General features: G+C 39.9%; 1 protein-coding gene across 7 annotated transcripts in view; it reads right to left on the reverse strand.

The window, feature by feature from the left end:
* Positions 1–2,935: 2,935 nt before the first annotated feature.
* The window catches only part of TRIM2 (tripartite motif containing 2), a 110,874-nt gene continuing 87,045 nt past the window's right edge, over positions 2,936–26,764 (reverse strand). For 6 of the 7 annotated variants that reach the window (XM_054029040.1, XM_054029039.1, XM_054029036.1 and 3 more), the window contains 6 exons: positions 23,216–23,319; positions 21,675–21,842; positions 15,970–16,150; positions 13,001–13,071; positions 9,342–9,482; positions 2,936–7,375 (listed from right to left, as the gene is read on the reverse strand). In XM_054029040.1, the coding sequence (XP_053885015.1) occupies positions 7,223–7,375; positions 9,342–9,482; positions 13,001–13,071; positions 15,970–16,150; positions 21,675–21,842; positions 23,216–23,319 (818 nt within the window). In that variant the 3' untranslated portion in view covers positions 2,936–7,222. The remainder of the gene's footprint in view (positions 7,376–9,341; positions 9,483–13,000; positions 13,072–15,969; positions 16,151–21,674; positions 21,843–23,215; positions 23,320–26,764) is intronic. The other variant, XM_054029041.1, reaches the window with a different exon arrangement.

Here is a 26,764-nt window from a genome sequence, read left to right on the forward strand (position 1 = left end):
TTGCCTAGAACTTTCCCAAATTTTAACTGATTGGGCTGGAATTTTCCATGTCCAAAGTTGAATTTTTTTGTTTGTTTTGTTTTAAGTTTTGGCAAAAATGGTTCAGCTGTTTCCTAGAAAAAGATTAGAGAAAAATGTTGTTTTGTACACTTTAAATTCTTACAGCTATTTTGTGAAGATACTCCAGTGCCTTCATGCTTTGGAGCAAGATCTTAATTTGGAGGGGGGGGGGGGGGGGTCAGCCTGGTATTTGTCCCTGTCAAAATCCACCATAATTTGGCCAAGTTCTGAACCTCATAAAAAAAAATCTACATTCACGTACGCTCAGTGGAGATTTGTTAGACTCTTCAGACAATCTGCCATAATCTAATCAATCTTTAGTATGCTCCAGTCTCCGACTGAGCAGCCCTTTCTTTGTAATTACTCTTCCCACTGCTGAGAGCTGCTATTGTGTCAGGCACAGGAACTGAGAGCAGGAAGACTGTCTTTCCTATGCTCTCAGCCTCTTCCTGCAGGTGCCCAGGCAGCATAGAGGAGGAGAACAGCTTGACTTGAATGCAGAGGATGTGTAAAGTCAGGCTTTGGGGCAGGGATAGGGGACTGTGGGGCAGGGAGAGATTGCACAGGCGCATACTAGGGACCAGAAGCAAAAAAGGATAGGGGGTGGGGAAAGAAGGATATGTAACTACTAGAGTACACTTCCCTCCAGAACCAGAAATTCTTTCTCTGCTGTCAGAGGATAGCTGTGAAACCCACGGGCAAAGTAGGTCTTATATTTCTCAAGATAGGGTAAGATGTGGTGGTTGGTGCACACGTTACCCTATTTACTCCATTGGCTCAAGTGATGTGGATCTAAATGAACCAAACTTGCTGATGATCCACATTGGGGGATAATATACATGACAATTCGTTTTATCAATATTTCATAACAAAACAACACACCTAGAAAATTACATATAAAAACTACATTAGAAGAACATAAAGGTTGCAAAGTCACACACTCAAAAGTTAGGAAATACCAGAATTAAGGTTGCATTATAATTTAGATATGCACTAAGGTACGTGTTATGATACAGTCTTTAATTACATAATCACATACAGCACTGTCCATCCTGTGCACTGAATGAGGAAGGTGTCATGTGGAAAAGAGTACAATATGTAATCATATAGTTAAATATTATAATGCATAGTCACAGGAGAGTCGAGTTAAAGTTGCACAGGCAACCTTGATTGTAAGTTCCTTGAGACAGGGACCATCTTTTTGTATACTGCCTCACACGGTGGAGTCCTGCTCCACGACCAGGGTTCCTATGTGCTACTGTAATATAAATAATAAATAAATCTTAATTCTGGCAGTTCTTGTCTTTTAAGTGCTCTGCTTTGCAACTTTGTTACAAAAACTGTTTTTATGTTAAAGATTTTTTTCATAAAGTATTTGGAAAAGTTCCCCTAAAGGAGAAATTTCAGATACAGAATAAAGCAATAGTTATACAATTTAAAAGTATTCAGTTTAGTACAGTAATGGCATTTGGTCTTCATGGAAAGACTAATCAGAGTATTAGAAAAAGTTGCCAATGTTTGCAGAGGACTAACTGAGGTGGAACAGTTCATATTATGAAATAATGTACTAGCACTAAACAACGTATTATAATGAATAGCAAAGTAAGGTACTGAAGGACACGGACATTGTCTTTTAGGCAAATATTTCATTAAGCACTTCTCTGTTGTTTAGAAATGCTAGGGCAAAAAATTAAGAATGTTCAAAGAAACCAGAGAGCTGTTCAAAACACAGATTTCTTGACTAAATTCTTTCCTCACACCCCCAAAAGTTGTGTGTTCTCTCCTCTTTTCCTTTTCATGTTCTCTCTCCTCCTCCTCCATGGGAGTAGCAAGTGCTCAACATCTCTGAAATTCCGGCCAATACTGCTCTGCTTCATTGTGTTTTGTTCTAGCTGGCAGCCAAATAGAATGGATTGTGTACTGCCAAACTTCAAAACAGCTAGAGTGCTTTGGCAAGTTCAGCGTTGCACTGTTCTTCACAGCCATATATTAATGTGAGACTTGATGAATGAGAACAAAGCCTTACAGATCCATTACACTAGTAAATTTTGCCTTAGGAAGAAAAACTGGAGGCCCTGAAATATGTCTGTTGACACAATCTGAGACATGCAGTAAAGAAAAGAAAAGGATGCCTACTTAGTGCTGGCAAAGACAAGAGAAACTGGGTGACTGCTTCTGTCCTTTGAGGTGCTTTGCACTTTTGAGTGTCCTGCTATCAACACACTAGACCTGACTCCCCATGAGCCTGTGCAACCCAGCTGTCTCAGAGCCATCCCTGCTGCACCAAAAGAACCCACGCTACTTGTTAAGTGAGTTGTTGGGCCAAACTGACTTTTCACAGGATCCAGTTTTCGGCGATTTCACCAGAGACTAAGAAGGAATCCCAAATATTATCCAAAGAGAAAGGGAACATAGGCCAATAAGATGTAGGCATTGGGAGGGAGTCTGATTGAACTGCTCCCTTATGCCAACCCTGTGTCTTTTTAATACTGTGTTATTTTTCTAAAATGTTGGCTGCAGTAGACAGAGTCAGTGTTAACAGAGCATACAGAACAAGTGGTAGTGAGGATCTTAAAAGACTATAGCATAGCTGAATAGGTATCACATTTTAATGACTTAAAGGAAGAAAGCCTACAGTTCTTAATCATATTCCCGCTAAGCAATAAAAACCACTCAAAAACAGAGGACAAGAGAAAAAAAATCCTCTTCTTCCTCGGTGTATATGTGATAAGGGCCAAACACATATGAAACAGTTTTCCTGCCTAGTGATCTGTGACAAGAGGTTCTCCTTTTGAAACAATTGCCCCTTTTACAGTGTGGATATCTGTGAGAACAATGAATATGATACACTGACAAATAAGTCCAACTCTGAAAATAAACAGAGGAAACAAGCTTTATTTTTATTATTTGAAATTTGTGTGTGTGGTAAGATACAACATTTGATTGACTTTTCCTAGGTTTCCAAGACGGATTAAATTTTAAAAGTTTTTATTGTAGGCTAAAGCATCAAAAATACCACAGCACACATGAAGCTAAAACTACACACATACAAACACTTTATGATGCACATCTTTCATCCTCGACCTTAAGCAAACAGTTTGTATTTTGTCCTCGAGGGGGGCGGGGGAGGGGAGAGAACAAATGGCTAGAATATTTCAATATCAGTTTGAGTATACACAAAACATATGAAACTGATTTACAAAAATGGAATGTACAAAACTTAAAAAAATGTATATTCATGTCTAGGACTGGAAAGGTATAATGTATTAAATGATACGGATTTCTAGCACAGGGATATTGCTGTACGCTATGCAAAATATGGAACATTCTCATGTCATAAAGCAAAAGCATCAGGGTTAAGGCTGTGTTGCTCACAAACATTAACTGAAGTGCAGTACATTCATCAGAAACATCATAACCAATTTAGGATCATCCTACTCTAAGTACAAATATCTTTCATACAATCTCCACAAACAGACTAAATAATCACTGCTCACAATTCATCTTCAAGAAAGTTCTGAATGTACATCATGACTTCATAACTTGTTGTCATCCATAAACAAAAATCACTTCCTTATAACATAACTTATTGGGCACTTATAGTTTTCATTATGGCAACACTAGATCCTTAGTTATAAAAAAATATTAACAAAATTATAAAGTTGAAAGCCCTGTAACTTTTACAGAACATACCAGCATTAACTAATTAACAAAAGTCTCCAACACCATTAGACAATGTTTGCCTCAAACCATCTTCATTTTCAGTTACATTGCTGAAACTTTAATCAATGTAAAAAAATGCATTAGTGTTTGTTCAGGATTTAACTGAACAGATACTTTTCTTCCGTTTCAAAAATTAATAAATATATTTAGTCCACTAGTTTGTCCTAAAATAGTGCAGATAACAACTCCCAGAAAACCATCTGACATTACTTCCATAGTTTAAACAGAACTCATACCTCCACCACTCCTCCGCTGTGTTGCCAATCTCCTAGCATTCCATTGAAGTCAGTGGAACAGTTAGGGTGTACATGGCAGTACAGGAGGCGTGTTCTACCTGGAGCCTTTGATAGATGCTAATAGCTCAGAGGACCTAATAGTGCAATTCAGGCAGTTACTTAATTGAAAGAGAAAAGAATGGGTCACCATAAAATATTACCAAATTTCTACCATGATTGCTGTCTTTAGGGTCTTTTATCCACATGTTTTAGCTGACTAGGTTTCCAAAGCACACTGTGAAAGCAATGCATTTCTCAGTCTTCTTGTTCCAGGAAGATAAGGTTGGCATTGTAAAGGGACTGCATGATATCATTGAGTTTAAAACTGCAATTGGGAAGTATTTACTGTGTAAGCAGAATTCAGATTAGGGGCAGTTGTCAGCACTGGTTAGTATCAGTGGGTGCTGCATTGATGACAGGTTCTGAAAACTCAACACAAAAGATGAACAAGGATCTAGAAGGAGGCGGCCACATCCCCTAAATGTATTAGTAAATGGATTATGTAAGAGTTCCAGATTTCATCAAGATGTGACAGATTGACATAGATTAATTAAAGCCTTATTTATTAATATTAGATCAAAGGAACTCTTATTTTCTGAAAATCTTTAGAGGAACAATGTACATACATGTATGTACACATGAAATGGTATCTTGAGTATGTGTTTTATAGAACTTTTTCAAGAGACCATTTAGGGACTGATCCCTGTGGGCCTCAGAATTTCTGTGTCAATGGAGGATTTGGCCTGTACTGATTCTCCTCCCCCCTTTCCCTTCTTTCCATGAAAACTCTTCCATTTATCTTAATCTTAGTAAAAATATTTTTTACAAAAAATCTAAATTTTGGGCCAAATTAATACCGTCCTTTAAAAATAATCTACAGCAATAGATTATTTATAATTTTATTCAAGCCCTTAACATAGAAAATAGGTGGAACTTTTTTCTTGGTTAATAAATATAGTTGAAATGTTACATATAGAATATTCTTTTTTCCTTAGTATGTTAATAGTTTTCCAAGTGCTCCAATGACAGAGTGATTGTGTGTCAGAGTGTTGGCTAGAAGGCTCCTTCTAGAAGGATCTAGAAGTTTAAGAGGATAATTCATAGTGAAATAATGGCTGGGACTCTATCCTCCTTGCAGAATTTTAGGACAAACTAAGTTCAAACACAAAATACCTTGCCCTCTTGATACTTGCTTGGTTTTTAAAATTTAGAAAATGTTATTACCAATTTTCCAGCTACATTTTATAGTCCAACACTGTAGCCCTTAGACAAGCCAGTCATCCTACTGAAATCATGAGATTAATTTTGTCTGCAAGGGTTTGCAAGATTGGGTTCTAAGTGCAAAAAATAAGCAAGAGAAGGGGGAAAAAACCTCAACAAATATAACAATTCAAAAAATAGACAACTTCATCCTCATGAATTTCAAGGTCTACTTCTTTACAGAAAATTGATGTTTCAGCTCTCTTGAGAAATGTGCATAACAACAGATTTAACTTGTTAGAAACAAAATAATACAAATAATTTAACAAAAATCAACTTCAATTTTGCAGACATACTTAAGATGGTCCCCCATCTACTTTCCTCTTTAAAAAAAATAAAAAATAAAGATTCCTAAATAAAGAAAAGGTACTACTCCAAGATTATTTCAGCCATTGGCACCATACTGACCACAGCCTCTCTGCACAGGGTTGAGAGAGGGCATGACCCTGTATTCCTGAAGAGTGTCAACACATCTTTTGAGACTCAAATTTACAATTCTTTATAAAATTAGTGTTTCTTAAAATGGGCAGGTTCACATTATACACAGGAAAATACAAAATCTGGCTCTGTTTTAAGTAAGTCAGATGACTAAGCATTTTAAATTAAATTGGAGTTTCAGAAATATAGTAGAGATGGGGGAGGAGGGAAGAGACACTCCTTTTTAGAGTGCTGCCATCCTCAAATGGCTTGCTGAAATCACTGACACTAATACTTTCTTTATTCCTGTGTCAAACAAACATACACTCATACATAATGGGACAAATCCTGCGGTCCTTATTTTGTCTTCAGAAAAACATCTCATTGACTAAGAACTTCAGAAATTGGTTCAATTCGCTCTTATTTGTAATGTACTTTTCTTGAGTTAAATAGCTTTGATAACCCTTGGCTGTCACCATACAACATTTGTTAACCACAGTTCCTTTGGTTGTACAATGTAGGTCCTCCAAAGGAGTACCTGTGTGGCTTTCTGTCCTGTGTGATATGTTGATGAATATATCGAGTTGCCTTTAGAAAGTATGCCAAAGAACATGTATACAATTCTTCCATACATGAGGATAGGACATTATAATGACCCTGATTCTAATGACTTTGTTTGGTGTTAATGGATCTGTCATTCTACAGAAAGTCAGCAGTAACTAATGTATCATTACAGTGCAGTTTTTCCAAAGCTGTAGAAATTGTAGGTCTCTAGAAAGAGCTTACAACACAGTGAGCAGTAGGAGGGGTTGGAAACAAGCACATGAAACAATCCTTCATTAATCTCACAAAGAGTAAGAAATTTGCGTCGATTTGTATAATACTAAAAAGTTGAGCTGTGTTATGTCTGGCAAATAGAGCTGGAAGGATTTTGCATGACTTAACATTATATCTTTACTAAGAGAGCCTATCTGTTATAGTTACTAAGACTGAAGAATGTTACATGTGCAATACCTACCATGATAATGAGATCTAAAAGACTCCCAGTCTTCACTGTTGATTAAATAATGCATAACAATGACACTTTTCAAATTTGGAAGCTCTGAACGGGAGCTACCCTTCACAGGTTAAATAAACCCCTTCAAATAGTTTAGATATTTTCATTTTATTTTATTTGCAAAATTAGTCAACTACTTAAATTCCTGTTCCACAAGCTGCAGTTCACATGTTTAATATTTCATTGTCCTAATGAATTCAGGAAAGGAGGGTTTTGTTTATTAACCCGTACAATAAATTCAATGAGGAACATAAGAAGTGCAAGTCTTATGTAAACAAGGTAAGTTTGGAAATAAACATGAAAAGTCCACTGGAGACTCCTTCAACATTAAAAAGTAATTAATTAAAGTACACATCCTCCACAGAGAGATCGATTAAGGATCTCTGGGATCAGTTGTTTGTTAAGGGCCAGGCAGCTCCAGAGCCCATTGTTACTGTAAGTATCGATAGACCTTGAAGCAGTGATTTCCAGAGTCTGCAACTACAACATGGCCATCTGAAGTTAGCGCCAGACCTTGGGGACCATAAAGTGGGTCAGCAGATGTGTTAATGTAGGATAAAAAAGATCCGCTTCCATCAAAAACCTTTAAGGAGAGAAAACACATAAGTAATGTTATCTGTATTAATAGGGATAAAAATAATGGATCAAATTATGCTCTCAGCTGGACAAGTGTAGATCTGTAATATTTCCACTGATTTCAGGAGCTCTGGATTTCCAACAGTGTAAACGGGAACAGAACTTAACCTCCTATTCTCAAATATAAAAATTCACATTTAAAAATATTTATTTTTACTTATAATAAATTAGAAAGCCTATCTAGGGCTGTAGGTGCCTTTGCCAAAAAATAAACATATAATCAAATTAAAAATAAAACCAGCAGCTGTTCCTCATTTCAAAAATAACTATCCCTGATAAATCAAACCACCACTACCCACCTCCCTCCCCTAAAAGGATCAGCCTTCATCACGCTTCTCTCAAATCCTAGTAGATAGGTCCTCAGGGTGCAGCAAAAGCAGGGAATAGATTACAAAGTTGAGGGTCTTTCACAGAGAATTTCCTGCCAGTATCTTTCTTTTTTTATATCAAATGAACTCCAACTGAAGCATCTCTGCTGATACATGTATTTAGTTGCTTATTAGATATTCTTTGGCAAGGGAGAGTAAATGAGAAAGGACTGTGATTCATACTTGAAACAGAGCAGTGCAACTTTCATCACAAATGCAGAATATTTTCTCAATAGGTGGGGAAAAAAATGATAAAAAGCTACTGGGGATTTGTCTCAGTGCCTGAATAGAATATTTTCTTTTTTCTGTTATTTAAGTATGTCCCCTACCCTCAGTTACAGGGGCTATACATTATTACTGCCTGTACAGTACTGTATAAACTCCCTATGGGCAGTAGTTGTAAACCATTTCTCATCTGATTTCAGCTGATTTGTATAGTCCAGTGCATTATGGAGTATCTCAGCCCTAGTGTTAAAGGGCCAGGATGCACCAGTGGTGGCAGAAGCAGAGTGGGGTTTTTAGTCTGCTGTTGCAGAAAGTAGGAGCAACCAATCTACTCATCCCCGAGGAGGAAGATTAGGAGGAGCAGGCTCCCAAGGCACTAACTGAAGAGTCAGGATGGAGGAAATGAGTTTGCCAGAAATCCACGAGAAAGCCTAGGCGGAGACAGACTAGAAGGTTACTGTGCCTTTCTCCCAGAAGACAAATTAAAAATAATATGAGAGGCCCAGGCTATGAGGAGAAAGAGAATCTTGGGGAACGTAGGCCGGTCCTATCGGAGGAAAAGGAAAGGTCTCTGGCCACTCATCTTCACCCTGTAGCCCCTTCAGGGCCCCAAAAGCACCATTTCATTCTTTTTGTCCTCCCCCTGGAGGCTAGCTGAGGATTTCTACTCCTTCCTTCACTGCTTTGATCAGGAAGAGAGTAGAGTCCCTGCTTCGGCAGATGGCTGAAAGGTTGTCAGCTAGGCCCTGTAGGCAGAACTAGAAGTGCTTCTCAGCAAAAATAAATATCTGGCAGCCCAGTATTTCTTGTGAGATATTAAAAAAGTTATTTGGCTGCCCAAAGAGCACCAATACCTGCGCCATTCAGCAATTTCATTGTTCGATTTTCCCTACCCTGAATACTGCAGTAAGTCTGTGTCCCAGTTCTGAGATACATAACATACCAAGATTAGTATGAAATATCAAAGGGGTAGGGTTGGTATTAATTCAAGAGAGCCATAAATCTTCAGACTGCTGTCAGTAGTGGGGCCTATGGAAAATACAGTGGAGTTGTTGTGGTAAAGACTCCTATTCTCTAAAGTGGACAAAACATCACCATCAGCCTTGTTAGCAGTCATAGCAAAGATTCTAAAGGACTGAAAGAGCACGGAGTTCATCTATCCTACCAATCCTTAAAGTGGTCCTGCAGCTCAGCATTGAGGCATAAAAAAAACTTGTGCCTGTTTTGTGGTAAACAGAGGGCTTCATTTTCCAGGACTATCAATCCAGTACCTTCCAGAAGCACTCTAATAACTTTAAAAATGTATAACATTTTGTCTACCTGTATTCGACTGTTTCCCCAATCTGCTACAATAATATTTCCATTAGAATCTACAGCTACTCCTGTTGGAGCATTAAACTGTCCATTGCCTTCTCCATTAGATCCAAACTTCAACATGAATTCTCCTTCCTGGTTATATACCTATATGAAGTTAAAAAAAAAAGGCATTAAGTCAAATATTACTTAAATTCTAGCTAACCTGAGCAGTTTTGGTTGTCCAGTTCACTGCCACTGGAATGACTTGAGAACAACTTTGTAAGTGAAGTACAAGACTGGGTATTAACCAGCACAGAAGAATCTCTACCCTACTTAATAAGCCTGTCTTTTCTGTACTCCCTGATAATTCTGTAGGTAATTATGTTTCTCATTTTATTTTCTGGGGAAGTTTTACCCTCATTTAGAAGCATTATATTTACCTTACCAAAAGGCATTAGAGTACATGCCATATGCTCAGAGTGATGCTTACGTGTATCTGTAATTTTTAAATAGCCAGTGTTTTTTATTATATCTACATTTTATTGTGTTCAGATGCTTAAATCGTTAACATTTCATTTTTCGGCTTTAGAGGAGAGGGGAAATAGTCAGCCAAGAATGAAGTTATTGTTGTAATCACTGCCAATACCTGAACTAGCCTACACCCTGAGTAACCAGTTTATTAAAAATAAGAAGTACCCCCTCTCTAGAATCAAATATGAACCAAAACCTTTCTAACCAGGCATTTTCTGATCTTTAAAGACAAGACCCACCTCCACTCTCTTCTCTTTCCTATATGGAAATACATGGGAAAAGACAGATTTTGCCTTTCCTCCTCGCACCAATCCTGTGATCTGCTGACATATCCCCTCTTCTCACTTTAGGTCTGATCTACTATGCGTGTACAGGGGGCGAGCACATGGATCCTACACTAGGAACTAGTGAGTGCAAACAAAAGAGCAGTGGGATGAAGCAGGGACATAGCTGATATGGATGAAGGCCATACAAAACAATCAGAGGGAACAAAGCATGCTGCATCCTCTGTATGGGTAGCACAGCAATTGTTCACTGTGAAGATGTGCATACTGTTTCTTTAAATCTATGGCTTCTTCCAACTGCCTGGGTCTCTGGTTGGGACTATAAATTCCCAGCATGGCCCTAGACAAACCAGGACAGTTGCAAACTATGAAAAATGATCCCTCTTCAGTCTCGCGCAACCCAAAGGGATGTCTCCGCATCACATCAAGATTAGTGACAGAACCTTTCCAGGTCTCTCTTTCATGGGTGGTGAAATCACAATAACCTATGTGAGGGAGGAGGAGGAAAGCAGACCAGCTAAATGCAAAAAAGAAACCAGCCCGTCTGCAAATGAGGTGCTTAGCGAATAAATAAATAAATAAATAAATAAAACTGTAGTCCGAAAAGATGACAGAGAGGAATGGAAGAAAAAAGTTGGTCAAGAGACTTTTCTCATTAGACAGGTGGCAAGAGAAAACATACTGTTGCAGAACACCTGGAGAGGTGGAAGAAGACAAGAAAAAACAATTCATGGGGGATGGAGATGAATTAGTATGCAAGGGTGGCTCCTGAGATGATTAAAAAAAAAAAAGTGGAGGGAGGAAGGGAGGGCGAGAAATCAATTGATGGCAAGAGAAAAAAAGAGGCAGAGATGTGTGTTTATCTATTTCTGGTGAAGAACGGGACATCATTGAGAGGAAGTAGTCATGGTCAAATGGGGTGCTATGCGGGAGAGAAGAAAGAAAACAAACAAAACCAAACCAAAAAACAAACATCCATGGGGGGATATGAGGGACAATTATTGTCAAGGGATCGTTTTTCACTTAAGCTGGGGGAAGGGGGGGGAGAAAGGCTGGTGGAGGGTTTTAGGTGCATAAGGTGAATTTTAGGGATTTGCTCTCTGCTTTTCTCTCACCTTTTAAGAAGAAAACTTAAATATCACCAGAATGCACGGAACTTTCCAATATGTTGACAATTATATACACAAAAAAAGAATAAAAGGGGCAATGTTTTAATACCATCAAGATAGAACAAACAATATTGTTATGCACTGAATTAAATCAGGGCCAAATGGGAACTCTTTAATCTAACAAGGAAGACAGTAATGTGTGCATTTTAAATTCATATTTAACGAATTAGATGCCGTATTTCTTACTTCTCTTTTGACTGGCTTTTGTGTCTCGTAAGCTGCCACTAGTTTCTGAAGCACTCTACAGTCACTCCTATTACTGCAGTAAGCCCTGCTGGTGAAGATATAATTTATCAAATCAGCCCTCCTATTGCTGAACCATGTAACTAATCTGCTTTATGGCTCCTGCAGTGCTCTTGCTTTTTCTGTTGTAATCCAAACCATGAGTTACTATTGCCTCTCTAATTCAAAAAAAAAAAAAAAAAAAAAAAAAAACCACCACCATACGAAAGGTCACAATTCAAAAGCTAGAGGTTTAGTACCAGATTAAAGATAGTAAATTACAGTACCTTTTATTATTCATCTGACAATAATCAGTAACATTTTTGAAGTAAATGTTAGAATTTGTGACTCTACGATGTGAATATTGATCAAGACAACTAAGTCTTTATATTCAGCAGAACAGGAAGTTAATGGATGAAATCCCAGCTGCATTAAAAGTCAATGTCAAAACTTCCATTGACTTCACTGGAGTCAGGATTTCACCCAAATATATTTAATTTCATACTTCTGAGAACTTCTTGAAGCATAGCAGCATTCTTTTTGGGTGTGTGGGAGTGGTGGGGTGTGTTTGATTTATGTTTTTTTGCGGGAGAGAAGGGAAAAACTAGCATTCCAAATTGGAGAGGAAGCCTGGAGTCCAGAAAAAAAAAAAAAAAAAAAAAAAAAAAAAAAAAAAAGTATGCTGGTGAGTAATAGCTTCTTCCAAACTCAGTGGCCTCCCACCAGCATACACCATCTCTGATATACTATCTGAATGGTAACCATCGTTCCTGCCCTATATATTACTAACATGAGGCAACAGAAATGTAACGACTTGTCATAGGACTTTTCAACCAGTCATGAACCAGGACTCTTCTTAGGGCTGCAATAGACATCACCAACCCAGTGACCAATCCTGCTCAATGCAGGAATTACTGAGTGAAATTCTATGGCTTGTGTTACGCAGGGGCATAACACAATATGGTCACAAATGGTCCCTTCGGTTTTAAAACCTATGTACATTTAACATGTGGCCTCCTTTTACTAATCTTTGTTATACTAGTTTTAATCTGGAAGTGAGGGAAACATTTATGGAGAATACCTAAAAGAAGGGGGGAAAAAAGTCTTTCAGAAAATAAACAGAATACAATATATAAGAAATTATTTGCCAGGAGGGCAAAATAACAAACATTTTTGATTATTTTTTTATATCTGAGTTACAACTTGCATTTAAATGTTATTTCATTAGGGAAAAAAAAATAAAAAATTACCCCAATCCAAGAAATCAACTTTATCTACAAGAAATTATTTGTTAAATCTCTGGATTCCCCAGTCCTTAATGAGGCCTTTCTTTCTTATCCAAATTTGTGAAATTAGACCTTGGACCAACTACTTCATTGTATTACAATAGGGCTTAATTTTTATTTTAGTTTAGGAAGGAAGATGTTAAAAGCCAATATGAACTGCCAGAATAGCAAATGGCATTAATTGACAGTACCTTGACAGAATGGTTATGGAAATCTGTAACAATGATTTCATTGTTGCTGTTTACAGCTGCAAAATGAGGACCTGAAATACAAAAGAGGGAAAATAAATAAATAAGATAATTAGTAAACTTCAAAAGTAAGGATTTTCACTTAATTTTTTAAGTTATGACAAAAATCCATTGCACTCTTTAAAAAATTACGGTTGACTTCTGAGCAATCACTAGTCAAGTAGGAGGGAACAACAATTTAGAAGCTTTTCATTCTATTTTCCAAGTAAAATGGTACTTTTTTTTTTTTTTTAAATTGGCATATGCTCTGTCCTCCATCCACTCATCTGTTATAGTTATCTATCAGTAATGCCTAATGTCCTCCCAGTTACACACTGATTATTATATGGGGTTATCATCATTAACTAGCACTGGTACTTAAGGACACTAATGTTCAGGGATAGAGCAAGGTATAGAATGCAGCAAGGTTTCTGAAATATTCATACACATTTTTAAATGAAATCACCCATATACTTTGTATTCACTCTTCACAAACATTTGAGTCATCAAGTTTTAGAACAAACACAAAACTGATATCATATGTAAAGCAAATTCACTTAAATATATGAATATTATCAGAAAAAATGCATTTTTCACCCAGCTCCATACATCAAAATTGCACATGCATGTTTTGGTCAAAACCAATTTGTTAAATCCAAAACACACAAATATTTGGGCTAGAAGATCTCAGTGCCATGCTACTTAAGTAATTACAACAAGTCAACACAATACAAAGTTCCAGTTTTGTGATAAATTCATAAAGTAAATGTGAAAATATATACAATGCGTAAATTCAAATAAAGACTGAATTCAAGTAACTTGTGATCTGCTGTGGATATTCCACCAGCAGCAAGAGAATGTAAATTGATCAAATAAATTGTTAGAGATTACTTGTTCAGCTGTATTCAGGAATTCATACCTACAAGTCTTAAAAAGAAAGGAAAAACAGCAAATCCAGAAAATTTTGGTAACAATTAATATTTAGCACAGCTAGAGCTAAAACTCCAGTGAATAATATGCAGTTATAAGTGTACCATAAAGCACTATTAGAATAGGGAATCTAATAAAGCCAAAACACATTCAGCTACCTACTCTACTAGAAAGGTAACTTTTGACAAGATTATAACAGTGTACAATTTAAGGCAGTATTCCTCCCATTCTGCACACTTATCAGAGTTCCAGTCTAACACTGGGGACAGTGACAGGGTCTGCTTACCCCGCACTAGCCCAGACAGGGTTAAGCCACAGGTATTAACAGCGGAAGTCCCGCCTCCCTGGCGAGACTGGGCATGCTCCAAGTGCTCTAGTAGGAAAGGGAAGGAGACCAGCTCATTCTGGGCTGGAGCCCGCAGGGGAAGGACCTGCCTGGGAAGCTGCTGTGGAGGGCCAGCCAAAGCCTCTCACTGCACCGGGAATCGAAGCCGTCCACAGCCCGCCTGCACCCCGGCGACTGGAGGAAACCCTGGAGACCACTGGCCCTGCCTAACACAGAGTGCCCGACATCTCATGGGAAACCCCAAGACAGACTCTGGTAGGAAGTGACCCAGGGAGGGTGAAGGAGTGGTAACTCCCACCCGGGGAAACTCAGCGTGTTTGGGTAGGAACCCCCCCCTCCCCCCCACTGAGTCAGTGGCAAGCTGCTATGCCATTTTTAGGGCCCTGGGTCGGGGCCTGGTGGAGTCAGGTGGGCCCGGACCCCCTTACCAGGGCTGCCCTACCCCATAAGGGGCGCCCCAATGCTGTGTAGACTCTGGCCGCTAGGCTATACTGTCCTGCACCCAAGGGTGGTGCTATAGACTCTGGCAGCTAGGCCACGCTGTCCTGCACCCAAGGGCCGCTTTGTAGACTCTGGCCGCTAGGCCGCGCTGCCCTGCACCTAAGGGTAGTGCTATAGACTCTGGCCGCTAGGCCATGCTGTCCTGCACCCAAGGGTGGTGCTGTAGACTCTGGCCGCTAGGCCACGCTGTCCTGCACTGAAGGGCTGATTCATAGACTGTGACAGATAGACCATGCGGCCCTGACCCTAGGGGTGTGGACCGTCACACGGACATTATCCAAAGTGACCAAGCACCTGCAAAATGATCTAGACAAGTCACTTGGAGTTGCAAAGTTAGGTATGCACAAAAGTGCATGCCTAATTTTCACAATTATATGTGCAAACTGGATAATGGCATGAGCAAATGGCCAATTAGACATGTAACTGGCATTCTTCCTAAAGTAGCTATTTCCTCTCACATGATTGTCCATGCCTAAATTTGCACTTAAAGTCTCTATGCCCATTTTCAAAGTGTCAAGAAGGGGAAAAAATTATTTACTCATTTATCTACATAGGGTTAGTTAATAGTTGCATGGTTCTTCGATGATTGTAAAGTGCTGTATAAGTGTTAATTATTATCAGCAGCTGAGTGCAGACATTACAAGGCATTCATCGAATGCCTATTATGATCTATCTTCCCTAGGTCATTAGCCTGAAACATAGCCAGGCAAAGGGAGGTAGCTAATAAGAACTGGTTACAATTATTGGTGAAGAACAAATTTTTTATCTTCCTGACTGATTAAACTAACTGCAGAGTAGCATGTTAAAATGTGAACCCAACAAGGCGTAATACTAATATTTCAGAGCTGTCTTTCAAAGATGGATTTACCTTTTGAAAAAGACTAAGAAGACCGAAGTTCCTAGAATGTAGCACCAATTAAGAAAATTAGCATGATGAACTTCTGAACAACTTCCAGGTTTAAGAAAAAAGTCTCAGACAAAGACCCTTCCTTTTCCTGGTGCAGCTGCTGAAAGCTGAAGATTATACTTTGGCTTTTCTTCCCATCCATTTTTTTAAATGACAAGGAAAAATAATTCGGATCTCGCGTCTTCAACATGCTCAAACATCATGCAAAATGTGAGCAGAAGAAGCAAGAAAAGGGGATTTACATATTACCGTCAAGTGTACCTGCAAACTGCTTGTCCCCATTTCCTCGGCTACCAAACCTGGTTACTATTTTTCCATTTGGCTGGAAGATAAATACACAACATGCTTTGTTGTCTACAACAATGATATGCCCATTACGATCCACGGAAACACCTTTTGGTCCCATAAGTTTTCCAGAGCCAATTTTTGCCTGCAAGAGAAAAGAAGGAAAAAATGATTGATTTTGTGAGATACACATAGAATTACAGAATATCAGGATTGGACGAGACCTCAGGAGGTCATCTAGTCCAACCCCCTGCTCAAAGCAGGAACAATCCCCAGACAGGTTTTTGCCCCACATCCCTAAATGGCCCCCTCAAGGATTGAACTGACAACCCTGGGTTTAACAGGCCAATGCTCAAACCACTGAGCTATCCCTTCCCACATAACCAAGGTCAATTCAGGGATCTACTGTAATTTATAATCTTTTTATAAACATGGTGTGCCAAGTGAAATTTAATCCTCTAAAATTTACCAGACAGTTTAACTGCGGACGTAAGATTTATTACGAACATTTTCATTACTTTTTTTCATTTTAAGAAGAAAAGTTGCTGAAATATAGGCCCTTTCTAGGATGGAAAGCTATCAGCATTCAAGGCATAAGTAGGCAGACTTAACCTTGCATATACTAAATTCTTTACACGCTGTGCCGTGTCAGCAATTGTAGAAGCCAAGCACATACAAAGCCAAACACCTAGCTTGATATCAAGTGCAAATACAGTAGAACCACAGAGTTACAGACACCTCGGGAATGGAGATTGTCCGTAACACTGAAATGCTCACAACTCTGAACAAAGCTCAGTTTGGGCTCCAGATACAGCAGCTGATACTCCAGGCCAGGATTCAACAGAAGCTGAGTTCCCTACTCAGAGAAGGGTGGGGTAAAAGCAGCAAGGCCCCCTGGGGTGAACGCTACACAGAATGCAAGGCTGCTCTTGCTCTGCTGGCTCGGGCTGCCTTGGGCTGGCAGCCCCTGTGTCTTGCTGTAAGTGGCTGCCCAGGGGCGGCGTGGGGTGGGTACAGGCAGCACAAATTGCCTACCTTTAAGATGCAATAAAGGCACAGTCTAGTACGTGCCTTGGAGGTGGGGGGTGGGGCGGTCTCAGCTGCTGCCTGATTGGTTACTTCTGGTTTCACATAGTGTCCGGTTGACCAGTCAGTCTGTGACTCTGGTGTTCATATCTTTGAGGTTCTACTGTATGTCACATTTTATGTTGTTGATGAAACTGGAGTCTCTGGGAGGAAAAATTGTGGGCCAGACTGTTGCCAACCCTTGTTCAGATGCAGGGGTGGGAGGAAGGTACAAAGGACCTCTACCTTTTGGGTACCTGCTCCAAGTCCAGTTACCTGAAAGGAGTAGAGAAGGGCAGGGCCAGGACCTGATCCCCAGGCCATCAGAGCTGGCTGGGGATATGGAGTGTGAAGAAGCATGCTGCAGCCTCTCTTAGTGCCTGTTAGCACAGCGAAGGAATTCTGATAGAGCCAAAGCCCAATCTAGCTTCAAATATACTGTACTCGGCCTCTCTGACACTATACTGCTCACAGCTTAGAAATGTGGGTTCATCAAAAAAATTTTGGCCACTGTAGTTGAAGGTTCCAAAAATCTTGAGATTTTATGCAAATGAGACAATGGTCAAATTTGCATCTTTGATTAATACACTGCCTTATTTATAAAAATGATAGCAGATGTCCTAATTATCAGAATTTCTGCCTGACAAGAAGAAAGCATGGACCAAGCTTTAGAAACATGGGAGTTGCTGTGCTCCTGGGTGGTCCTGGCATTGCCCTGGGTTGATGTCCAGATGGCTCCTTGAGGCTCTGGCCTAGTTTCTCCTTGTCCTGGACTGGGTGAAACACTGGTTAGGTTGCTGGATCCCCTGGGCCTGACTGCAGCTTTTTCTAAACTGGTAAGGGGATATGGATGGGCTGCTGGCCCCTAGCTGGGTGCCCTTCTCTGACAGCTCTCTGCCACTTGCTCCCTGGCTGGTGGGGTGGGGGGTTCTGACTGTGGTTGCTGTTCCCTGTCTATTGTTCGCAGGTCCTGTGGCCAAGAAGAAATGATTAACATGTTATCCTGTGTCACTGTGCCATAGCTCTGAGTCTGTTGCCATGTGACTTGTGGGGCTAGTGGAGACAAAGCATCAGGAAAGCGAAACTTTTCTCCTTTGCATGGGAGTTACCTACAATAAACCAACCAAGTCCTGTAACTGTGGAGATGCTTGGCCATAGCTCCAAAGAAATTTGCTTACTGGCTCTCATGGCTGTTAAAATGGTGCAAAGGGAGGAGTGACTGGAATGAGGAAAAAAGTGATAGAAATGACATATAGAATAAGATCAGAACAAAACTCTGATGTGACCCTCAATGGTGCAGCCTAACAACTAGCAGACTTCTTGCATCAGATAAGCTGCCCAGTATTTCATGCCCTTCTTCAATCAGAATCACCATTAATATTTTGTATGTTTATCTACAGTCTCAAAGCGCTTGGCAAACATTGCTGACTTTAACCTCATAAAACCCCAGTGAAGGAGGGAAGTATTATTGTTCCCATTTTACAGATGGGGAAACAGACAAGAGATGAAGCAATTTGCTCAAATTCCATATATTTCTAGCTCTGCTAGACTTGCTAACAGATCTTCTGAATCCCCATTCTGTGTTTCAACCATAAGACCAAGCCTGCCCACTATATGTAGAATACTTATTTAATAGTCTTGAATTTCTCTCACAAATACAGTCCATTCTGTTTACATATAAAAAAGTGTTTTATATTATAATTAAGTTTCTCTCCCATTTAATCATTCTGACTACTAGCACCATAAAGTCTGATGTATTGACTTGTACTAGATACAAAGATATTGCCAACTTTTTTTTTCCTTTGCAGAGCTCCTATAGTCCAACAGAAACACTTACTAAACCAAACAAAGTCGGTCTGTATGTCATGTATATGTCCTTAATATTAACATTTTGAATACTTGTCTCTGTGCTGGCAGGGAATACTGCACAGGATACTGGTTCCCAGAATAACCATCCAGTTTGCTTAGTTTATGTTCAATCTAGGGGAATTAAAGAAAATGGCACTCTAGCATCATCCTCCAATCCAAGCCAGTTTACATGGAAGATTTTAATTATTTATACAATGTTCCAATTACTCCAAAGGTTTGAATCTGATCCCAGTTGCACTTGTTTTACACCAGTCTGTCTTCAGTTCATTCACGGACTTCAATGGAGTAATTTGCCCTAGTCAGAGAGGAGAACCAGATCCCCTGAGTATCTGAACATTTTGGAAGCTATTTTACCTTTATAAAGGGACCTACCGCATGTTTCATGCACACACCTGAGACATTCTATATTTTTTTTTAAAAGAATTGGTTAATTACTGATCTTCAGGTAAAAGTAGAACAAGTAGGAAATACAGCTGCACACACCTTAAGGCTATGTGACTACACAATTTTCTAAAAGGGGTGTCACTGAAGAGATTATAACTGTCTGCTATAGAATGAGTTATTTAGTAAATAGCAGCCAAAAAGAAGGGCATTTCCTCCCTGTTAAAAGCCACCTCGAGCAGCTCAGGCCTGAGATTTTGGGTTGTTAACTGCCAGAAAATGCCAACTAGAAAATTATGCTCCAAAGCCAGACTCTGTGAATGAGAAAGTAGGTTGGTAGTTTCTCAGCAGGTCTTTTATGTGACTGAAGAGCATACTGCCATCTCACTCAATCCTACGGCCTCTGTCTCAGACTTAGGCATGGTCTACACTAGCCTGTTATTTCGGAATTAGCAGAGTTATTTCGGAAAAAAAGATTCCGTCCACGTGACCAAACTATTTTTTTCGATTTAAAGGGCTCTTTAATTCGATTTCTGTACTCCACCTTGGCAAGTGGAGTAGGGCTTAAATAAAGATCACAATCCCGGGTTAAAGGTATTCTGGATGCAATTCGAGGTTATTGGCCTCCGGGAGCTATCCCAGGATGCTCCCTTGTGACCGCTCTGGTCAACACTCTCAACTCCAATGCACTAGCCAGGTGGGCAGGAAAAGCCCCGGGAACTTTTGAATTTCATTTCCTGTTTAGTCACCAGAAGAACAGGTGACCACCAGCACAGTCCACAATCACAGCTCTTTGAAATCAACAGGGCTTTGTCTAAACTAAGGGTTAAAAGGTGTGATGTAGCATATTAGCTAACTCATGCTAACTAATGTGTATTAGAAATCTAATACAGACAAAGCATGCTGCCTTTAACATGTGCTAAACTGACCAAGTTGAAGTCTAGTGGGAGCCTACTCCCATGAGTAAAGAACTACTTAATGTGAGTAATGATTGCAGAATCAGGCTTACATAACACTCACAGGCAAGTACACAGCCTCTTTTGCTTTAAGTAAAGGAGAACACCTCTGTCTAACACTAATAGTACATCCTTTCCACGTGCTGACCATTAAAGAATAACAGCATGCACTCACATACAAAGTCAGTTCATTACTGTAAATTTCATTTCACTGAGAACGAAGAAAAAAAAAATCACATGCAGAAAGTTTTTCTTGAGCAATTAAGTACATGATCCAAAAGAGATTTTCTTAGTCACATCAAGCTTTAAGGCCCAGTTTGTCTTGCCATGTGTGGGTGGCACATAGCTGGCACTAGTAAAATTTGTCAAGAACTAGAGGTTCTTCCTGACCACACACTGACCACAAAGAACCGTGGGACAAGGGATAATATAGATGTGTTTCTAGCAAGTTCATAACTTTTATAGAATTTGCCCCTCTCTCTAGTGGAGATCTCACTAGGTCCTTTTTTATTGCTACTCGAATAATGTAATTCTCTCTACTCTGGGATGCCTGCAAGTCAACCAGCACACAACATGGCAGCCCATACAGCACTCGGGTGATCTTTTGTGATGATAATAAACCTGCCTTGCTGTTTTTGCATTGTCTGCCAATAGGATAATGGGTGAATTACAAACGTGCTTTGCTGACATGCATGTAGTAAACAGAGTAGGATGCACCTTTCTGGGGAACCAATTATCAATTTAGTATCCTTCTAAGACACTACGTTCTTTCTTTAACTGCCGTTTGAAGGTCTCAACTCATTTTAGGTCACGGCCTCCAGGATATGAAATGGGCTACCACTGGAGGATCTGTTTCAGAGTGGTAGACGTGTTAGTCTATATCGGCAAAAGCAACGAGGAGTACTTGTGGCACCTTAGAGACTAAAATTTATTTGGGCATAAGCTTTTGTGGGCTAAAACCCACTTCATCAGATGCATGGAGTAGAAAATACAGTAGGCAGGTATAAATACACAGTACATGAAAAGATGGAGGATCTTGTTAATCTTCCCGCCTAGTCTTAAAGTACTGAAGACTACTTAATGATATGACTGTGGAACTGTTTGGAGTTTGGCACTGTGTATTATTGTTGGGTGTTTTGCAATTCGAAGTTGTAGTGTGGCCCCCAAGCACCTATCTGATAAAAATTTTATTAAAAATATAATTCATATACTTTTGGTATCTCAATTTTGACATTTTCCTATTTATTGTTAAACTTGGTTTTAGGCGCATCATGGTTTTCCACAAGAAAAGAATGTATTTATTAATCTGTTTCACATCTCCAGTTCTCTTTCTCAAAGCGAAACAAACAAATGTATTCCCTTGTTAAAAACGGTCAAAGCTTCATATTATAATCTTACCTTAAATTTTCCATCTGATGAAAATATGCTAACCCATTTGTTATCGTAGTCTGCAATAATGATGTCACCACTAGGATGCACAGCCACTCCTGTAGGCCTCTGCAACTGGCCAGGAGACCTTCCTCGTATACCAAAACGACTTTTGAACTGGCCATCATTGGAAAATATCTGTGATAAAAAAATATTTATTTTTAAAAGTAATTGTACATTAATCACAGTAATCTATTTCTCATGACATGGTCTTTGGCAAACAGGAAAATAATTAAAGCACTGGAAATATTAATTGTTACAGTCCCTTATCTGACTGTAATAATGAAACAATGTTACTGCACATATCTGAAACCTTTGAGCCCAATTTACAGGGAGGCCTTAACCAGGACCCTAGCTTTACTGTAAACAAGTACTTTGCATTTACATAGCACCATTCTTGCAATCATCTCAAAATGCTTTACAGACATTAGTGAATTAATCTTCACAACATCTCTCTGAGGTAAGGAAGCATTGTGATTCCCATATTATAAATGAAGAAAGTGAGGCACATAGACACTTAGCCAAGGTTGCACAAGAAGTCTGTGGAAGAGACAAATGTAGAATAGAATTTCAACATCTAATTACCTGAGTTAGGGGTAAATATTGGGCGATATCCTGGGAGGTGCTAAGGTACTTATCACCTCTTAGAATTTAGCACACTGGCTATGTCGTCAAGACAAGTAATTAGATACTGAAATTCCATTTGTGGCTGCAAATACATGAAATGCAAGTGCAAAATTGTAAGAGCATGTTTAGAAGCAACTGATGAAAATTTGATCCCATATCTCTTTGAAAACGTGTATAGTTTACTAATAAAAACAAGTTTTTACTGCAGTTGACTCTGCGAATCCAATATTTTTAGGGAAGAGGAAACGTCTATCACATTCATCTCCAACCATATGTGCAGTCAGAATGGAGCTGATAAATCCTTAATAGTGAAGATGATACATGATAGAAGGGAGGGAAAAACAACCTACCCAGCCAGCTTGATCTTCACACAGGAAATTGAATCTGAACACCTAAAACCAGGCTATTATGGTCATTGGGGCTGCTGCTATAGAAATCAACATTTGGATCATAATATCAGAGAGAAGAGTAAATTAGACTGATGTGAAACTAAAAGGTATTTGAAGATGAAACCTACATTAGTTTGTTTTTCCTCAAAAAAAAAAAATTAGATTATGTAACAGAGTTTGGGCACTGTATTCTGGATTTTATTTGGGAACACTGATTGAAGTAATAAAACTTGTAATGCAAAGTCAATATTTTTCTAATATGACTGCTGATCAATCTCATCTTTATATTCAAATATAATAAAAAGGGAAGCAATTCTAGCACATGCTGTAGCAGATCTGATATGAATCTGAAACACCTACAATATTTCAAAAAAATCAGAGTGATCCTGAATGCTGAGCAGAGCAGGTTTCTCTATATTTTCTAGCCATGCTTGTATCTTACAAAACTTATCTTTAATACAGTAAAATACTGATATTAAAAGAGAGACATAATACCTGTACACACTGGTTGTTACTGTCTGCAATTAATATTTTTCCATTTGTAGATGCAGCTACCCCCTGAAGATTTGTAAATTCCCCTTTGTTTCTTCCTTTGGTACCTTAAATTGGATATAAAGCACATAACAAATCAGGTTTCAGAGAGGTAGCCATGTTAGTCTGTATCAGCAAAAACAATGAGGAGTCCTTGTGACACCTTAGAGACTAAAAAATGTATTGTTAAACTTATGCCCAAATAAATTTGTTAGTCTCTAAGGAGCCAAAACAAATCAGATTACACAGATCTAATCAGTTAGGGCTTTTTCAATTCTAACACTTAAATTAGGTTTTATTTTGTCCTTGTACCCTAGATTCTTAATGTGAATGGTTTCTTTTACCATCACCAGTCAAAAGGAACATGTATCCTAAAGCAACAAATATCAGTAAAAGACAGAGGCATTGTCCTCTTTACTCCTCAGTCTGACTGCCATTTTAACCCCCTTCAAGTAGTAATCCCTTTTCCCTTTCAGAAATCATGGTATCTTTATACTTTACATCTTTCTGCAACAACAGGAAAATACTTCTCAAAAGAATGATGGCTATCAGGCTTCATGTTAGCTCAGACATACGAAAGTGATGTGTATTAAAATAAGAACCTGGACAGATGGACGAGTGTATAATATGGGCCTACACTGTCTGGACCAGTGAAATTAGAAGTTTAGTTAAAACGTATCTGAGAGTGTGTTTGAGAGAGATCTTTCCAGCCATTTCAAAACGGGAAGCTTGCCGGTCATCTGTACATATAATTTCCAGTTTATATAAGTTTTCCAGACCTTATTTAGATTGTAAATTCTTTGAGGCAGGGACTGTTTTCTCTTAAGGATTTGTTCTGCATCTAGCACAGGGGTCTCAAACACACGGCCCGTGCGGTGATTTTCTGTGGCCCACGAGCCCCCCCGCCCACCCCCAGTGTTTACCAGAGCGGCTCCAGCTGGACATGCACCAGGAGCAGGGCAGGCTCCCTGCCTGCCTGCCCTGCGCAGCTCCGGGAAGAGGCTGGAACGTGGGGAAAGGGGGGCTGGAGGGGCTGTGTGTGGCTGTTGCTTCAGGCAGCGCCCCCAGCAGCTCCAATTGGCCAGGAACGGGGAACCGCGGCCCATGGGAGCTGCTGGAGGTGGTGCCTCAAGCAACAGAAACAAACAGCCCCTCTGCCACCCCCTTCCCCACGTTCCAGCCTCTTACGGGGATAGGGCAGATAGGCAGGGAGCCTGCCCTGCCCCCGGTATGCGCCAGGCCAGATCCTGCCCCCCTAACCCCTCCTGCAGCTGAACCCCGTGCCCTGAGCCCCCGCCGCACCCTGCACCCCAACCCTCTGCCACACCCCACACTCCTCTTGCACCCTAACCCACTGCCCTGAGCCCCCTGCCACACCCTGCACCCCTCTTGCATCCCAACCCCCTGCCCTGAGCCTCCTGCCGCACCCTGCACCCTTGCTGTACCCCTCACCCCTCCTGCACCCCACTCCCCAACTCCCTGCCCTGAGCCCCCACCACACCCCACACCCTTCCTGCACCCCCTGGGGGCAGAGTTGGGGTGGGGATTTCGGGGAAGGAGTTGGAATGGGGGCAGAGAAGGGGTGGGAAGAGGCAGGGCAGGGGCGGGGCCTCATGGAAGGGGTGGAATGGTGGCGGGGCCGAGGGCGGCGGGGCCGAGGGCGGCAGGGGGGGAGCTGTCAGTAATGCAGCCCTCGGGCCAATGTACTCGTCCTCATGTGGCCCTCGGGGTCATTTGAGTTTGAGACCCCTGATCTAGCACAACAGGGACCTAATTCTGATTGGGGTCTCTGAATGCTACTGCAGTATAAATATTAAATAATAACAACTGATATAGAGCAATACATGTAACACCACCACCTTACAAGTGCCTTGTAAAAATCAACTAACGAATTCTCACAAATAGTGCTGTGATGTAATTAGGTACTATCCTGATTTTACTGGGGAAACTGGGAAGTTAGAACAATATTTTCAGAAGTGTTCACTAATTTTGGGTATCCACTTTGAGATACGTAAGGGTCCATTCAAAATAAGTGGACACTTTTGAAAATGTTGATCCTACGTGACCTATCAGAGGCCACAGAGGGAGTCTAAGTTGTGAGCACAAGCCTCAGGATTCTCAGGGTGCCTATGTGGGTACTGAAGGATTCTCTGTGTCCTCGTCCCGCCTTGTACAAACATGCAAGAATGGCAAGAACTTGCACCAAGGTGACCTGTAGCTCTTAGCAATGAGCTTCTTTTCAAACAAAAAGATTCTATGCAATTTACTAAAAACTGGTCATAATACTATTTCCACTGGGCAAGTATTTTTAGAAGCATTCATTGGTCACATATACCTTCTACTTAGATGTTTCAATATATCATTTTCATTGAAAAATTGCATTTTGTTTTAGTCAACCCAAAATATCCCTTAGCGCAATTAAAAATGTTCTGGCTAGGATTCCAGATACAGGAGCGATGTATTAACCCTACCTTATCTTTGGCTCTCATTAGGGATGCACATTCAAGAGCAATGCATTTGGCACTACTCCTCCTCCCTTCAATGACATTTTCCGTTGGGAAGTATGGATATTGGGTGCACAGCTCCAGTTATTGGTCTACAAGAAAATCTAATTCCTCTGCACTTCGTGCTGAAACTGTAGCCCTTTGTTTCTCTCAGTCTGTTCTGCCGACTACTGGGCACTTTCAGTCTCTCAATATGACACACTTTTTTTTTTTATAATTATGGCATTAGAAAGGGAAAGTAAAAGTTATGAGAACAGTCACCTATACACCATTCATGCTATCCACACTGGACTCATTGCTGTGTATTCTTTTAACGAGTGACTTCCATAGGCATGCATACTGATATCATTTGCATATGCAGGAAGAAAATTACAAACTTGCTGTTGTGCCCTCCAGCCAAAGGATAAGTGACAAGCATTCCCTTTAACACTGGCAGAAGGGGGAAAGCATTGGTCATAAAACGAGAAGGCCTAAGTTACAGCATCTGGAAACAACTAACATGAATATTATAGAGCACACACTCTTTCCCTCAAAAAGAATGCTCTTGAAAGTTCAGGAATTTTCATTTTAGAGGTAACAGAGTATATAACAAAGGGGTACTTAAAATGCTTTTCAATGCGACCCTGTAAATATTCATGAGATGAAAAAGAAAGAATGGCCATTGCAGTAGGAGTTATGAATGGTAATTTATTAACACAGTTCTCAGGAGGTGAAATTCAACCCACGAAAGGCACATTGCAGCACGTAAGCCCTTGATGTGGGGCTTAAGTTGCACATGGGGCTTTGTTCAGTTCTTTCATTCTGGAGTGAATTACCATCAGGAAGAAAATTGTGCTTAAGTAACATTAACTTGATTTCTAATTTACACTCAACAGGAAAATGAACAACTTTTAGGATAGTTATCTTACTATTAGAGCTGGCTGACAAATTCTGACAAAATATTTGCTGTGGGAATTTGCAGATTGGTTTATTTAAAGCAAAAACGGTTTGTGGAGACTGTTTGATTTTG

The sequence above is a fragment of the Malaclemys terrapin genome, chromosome 5, assembly GCF_027887155.1.
Source record: "Malaclemys terrapin pileata isolate rMalTer1 chromosome 5, rMalTer1.hap1, whole genome shotgun sequence".
Taxonomy (NCBI): domain Eukaryota; kingdom Metazoa; phylum Chordata; order Testudines; family Emydidae; genus Malaclemys; species Malaclemys terrapin.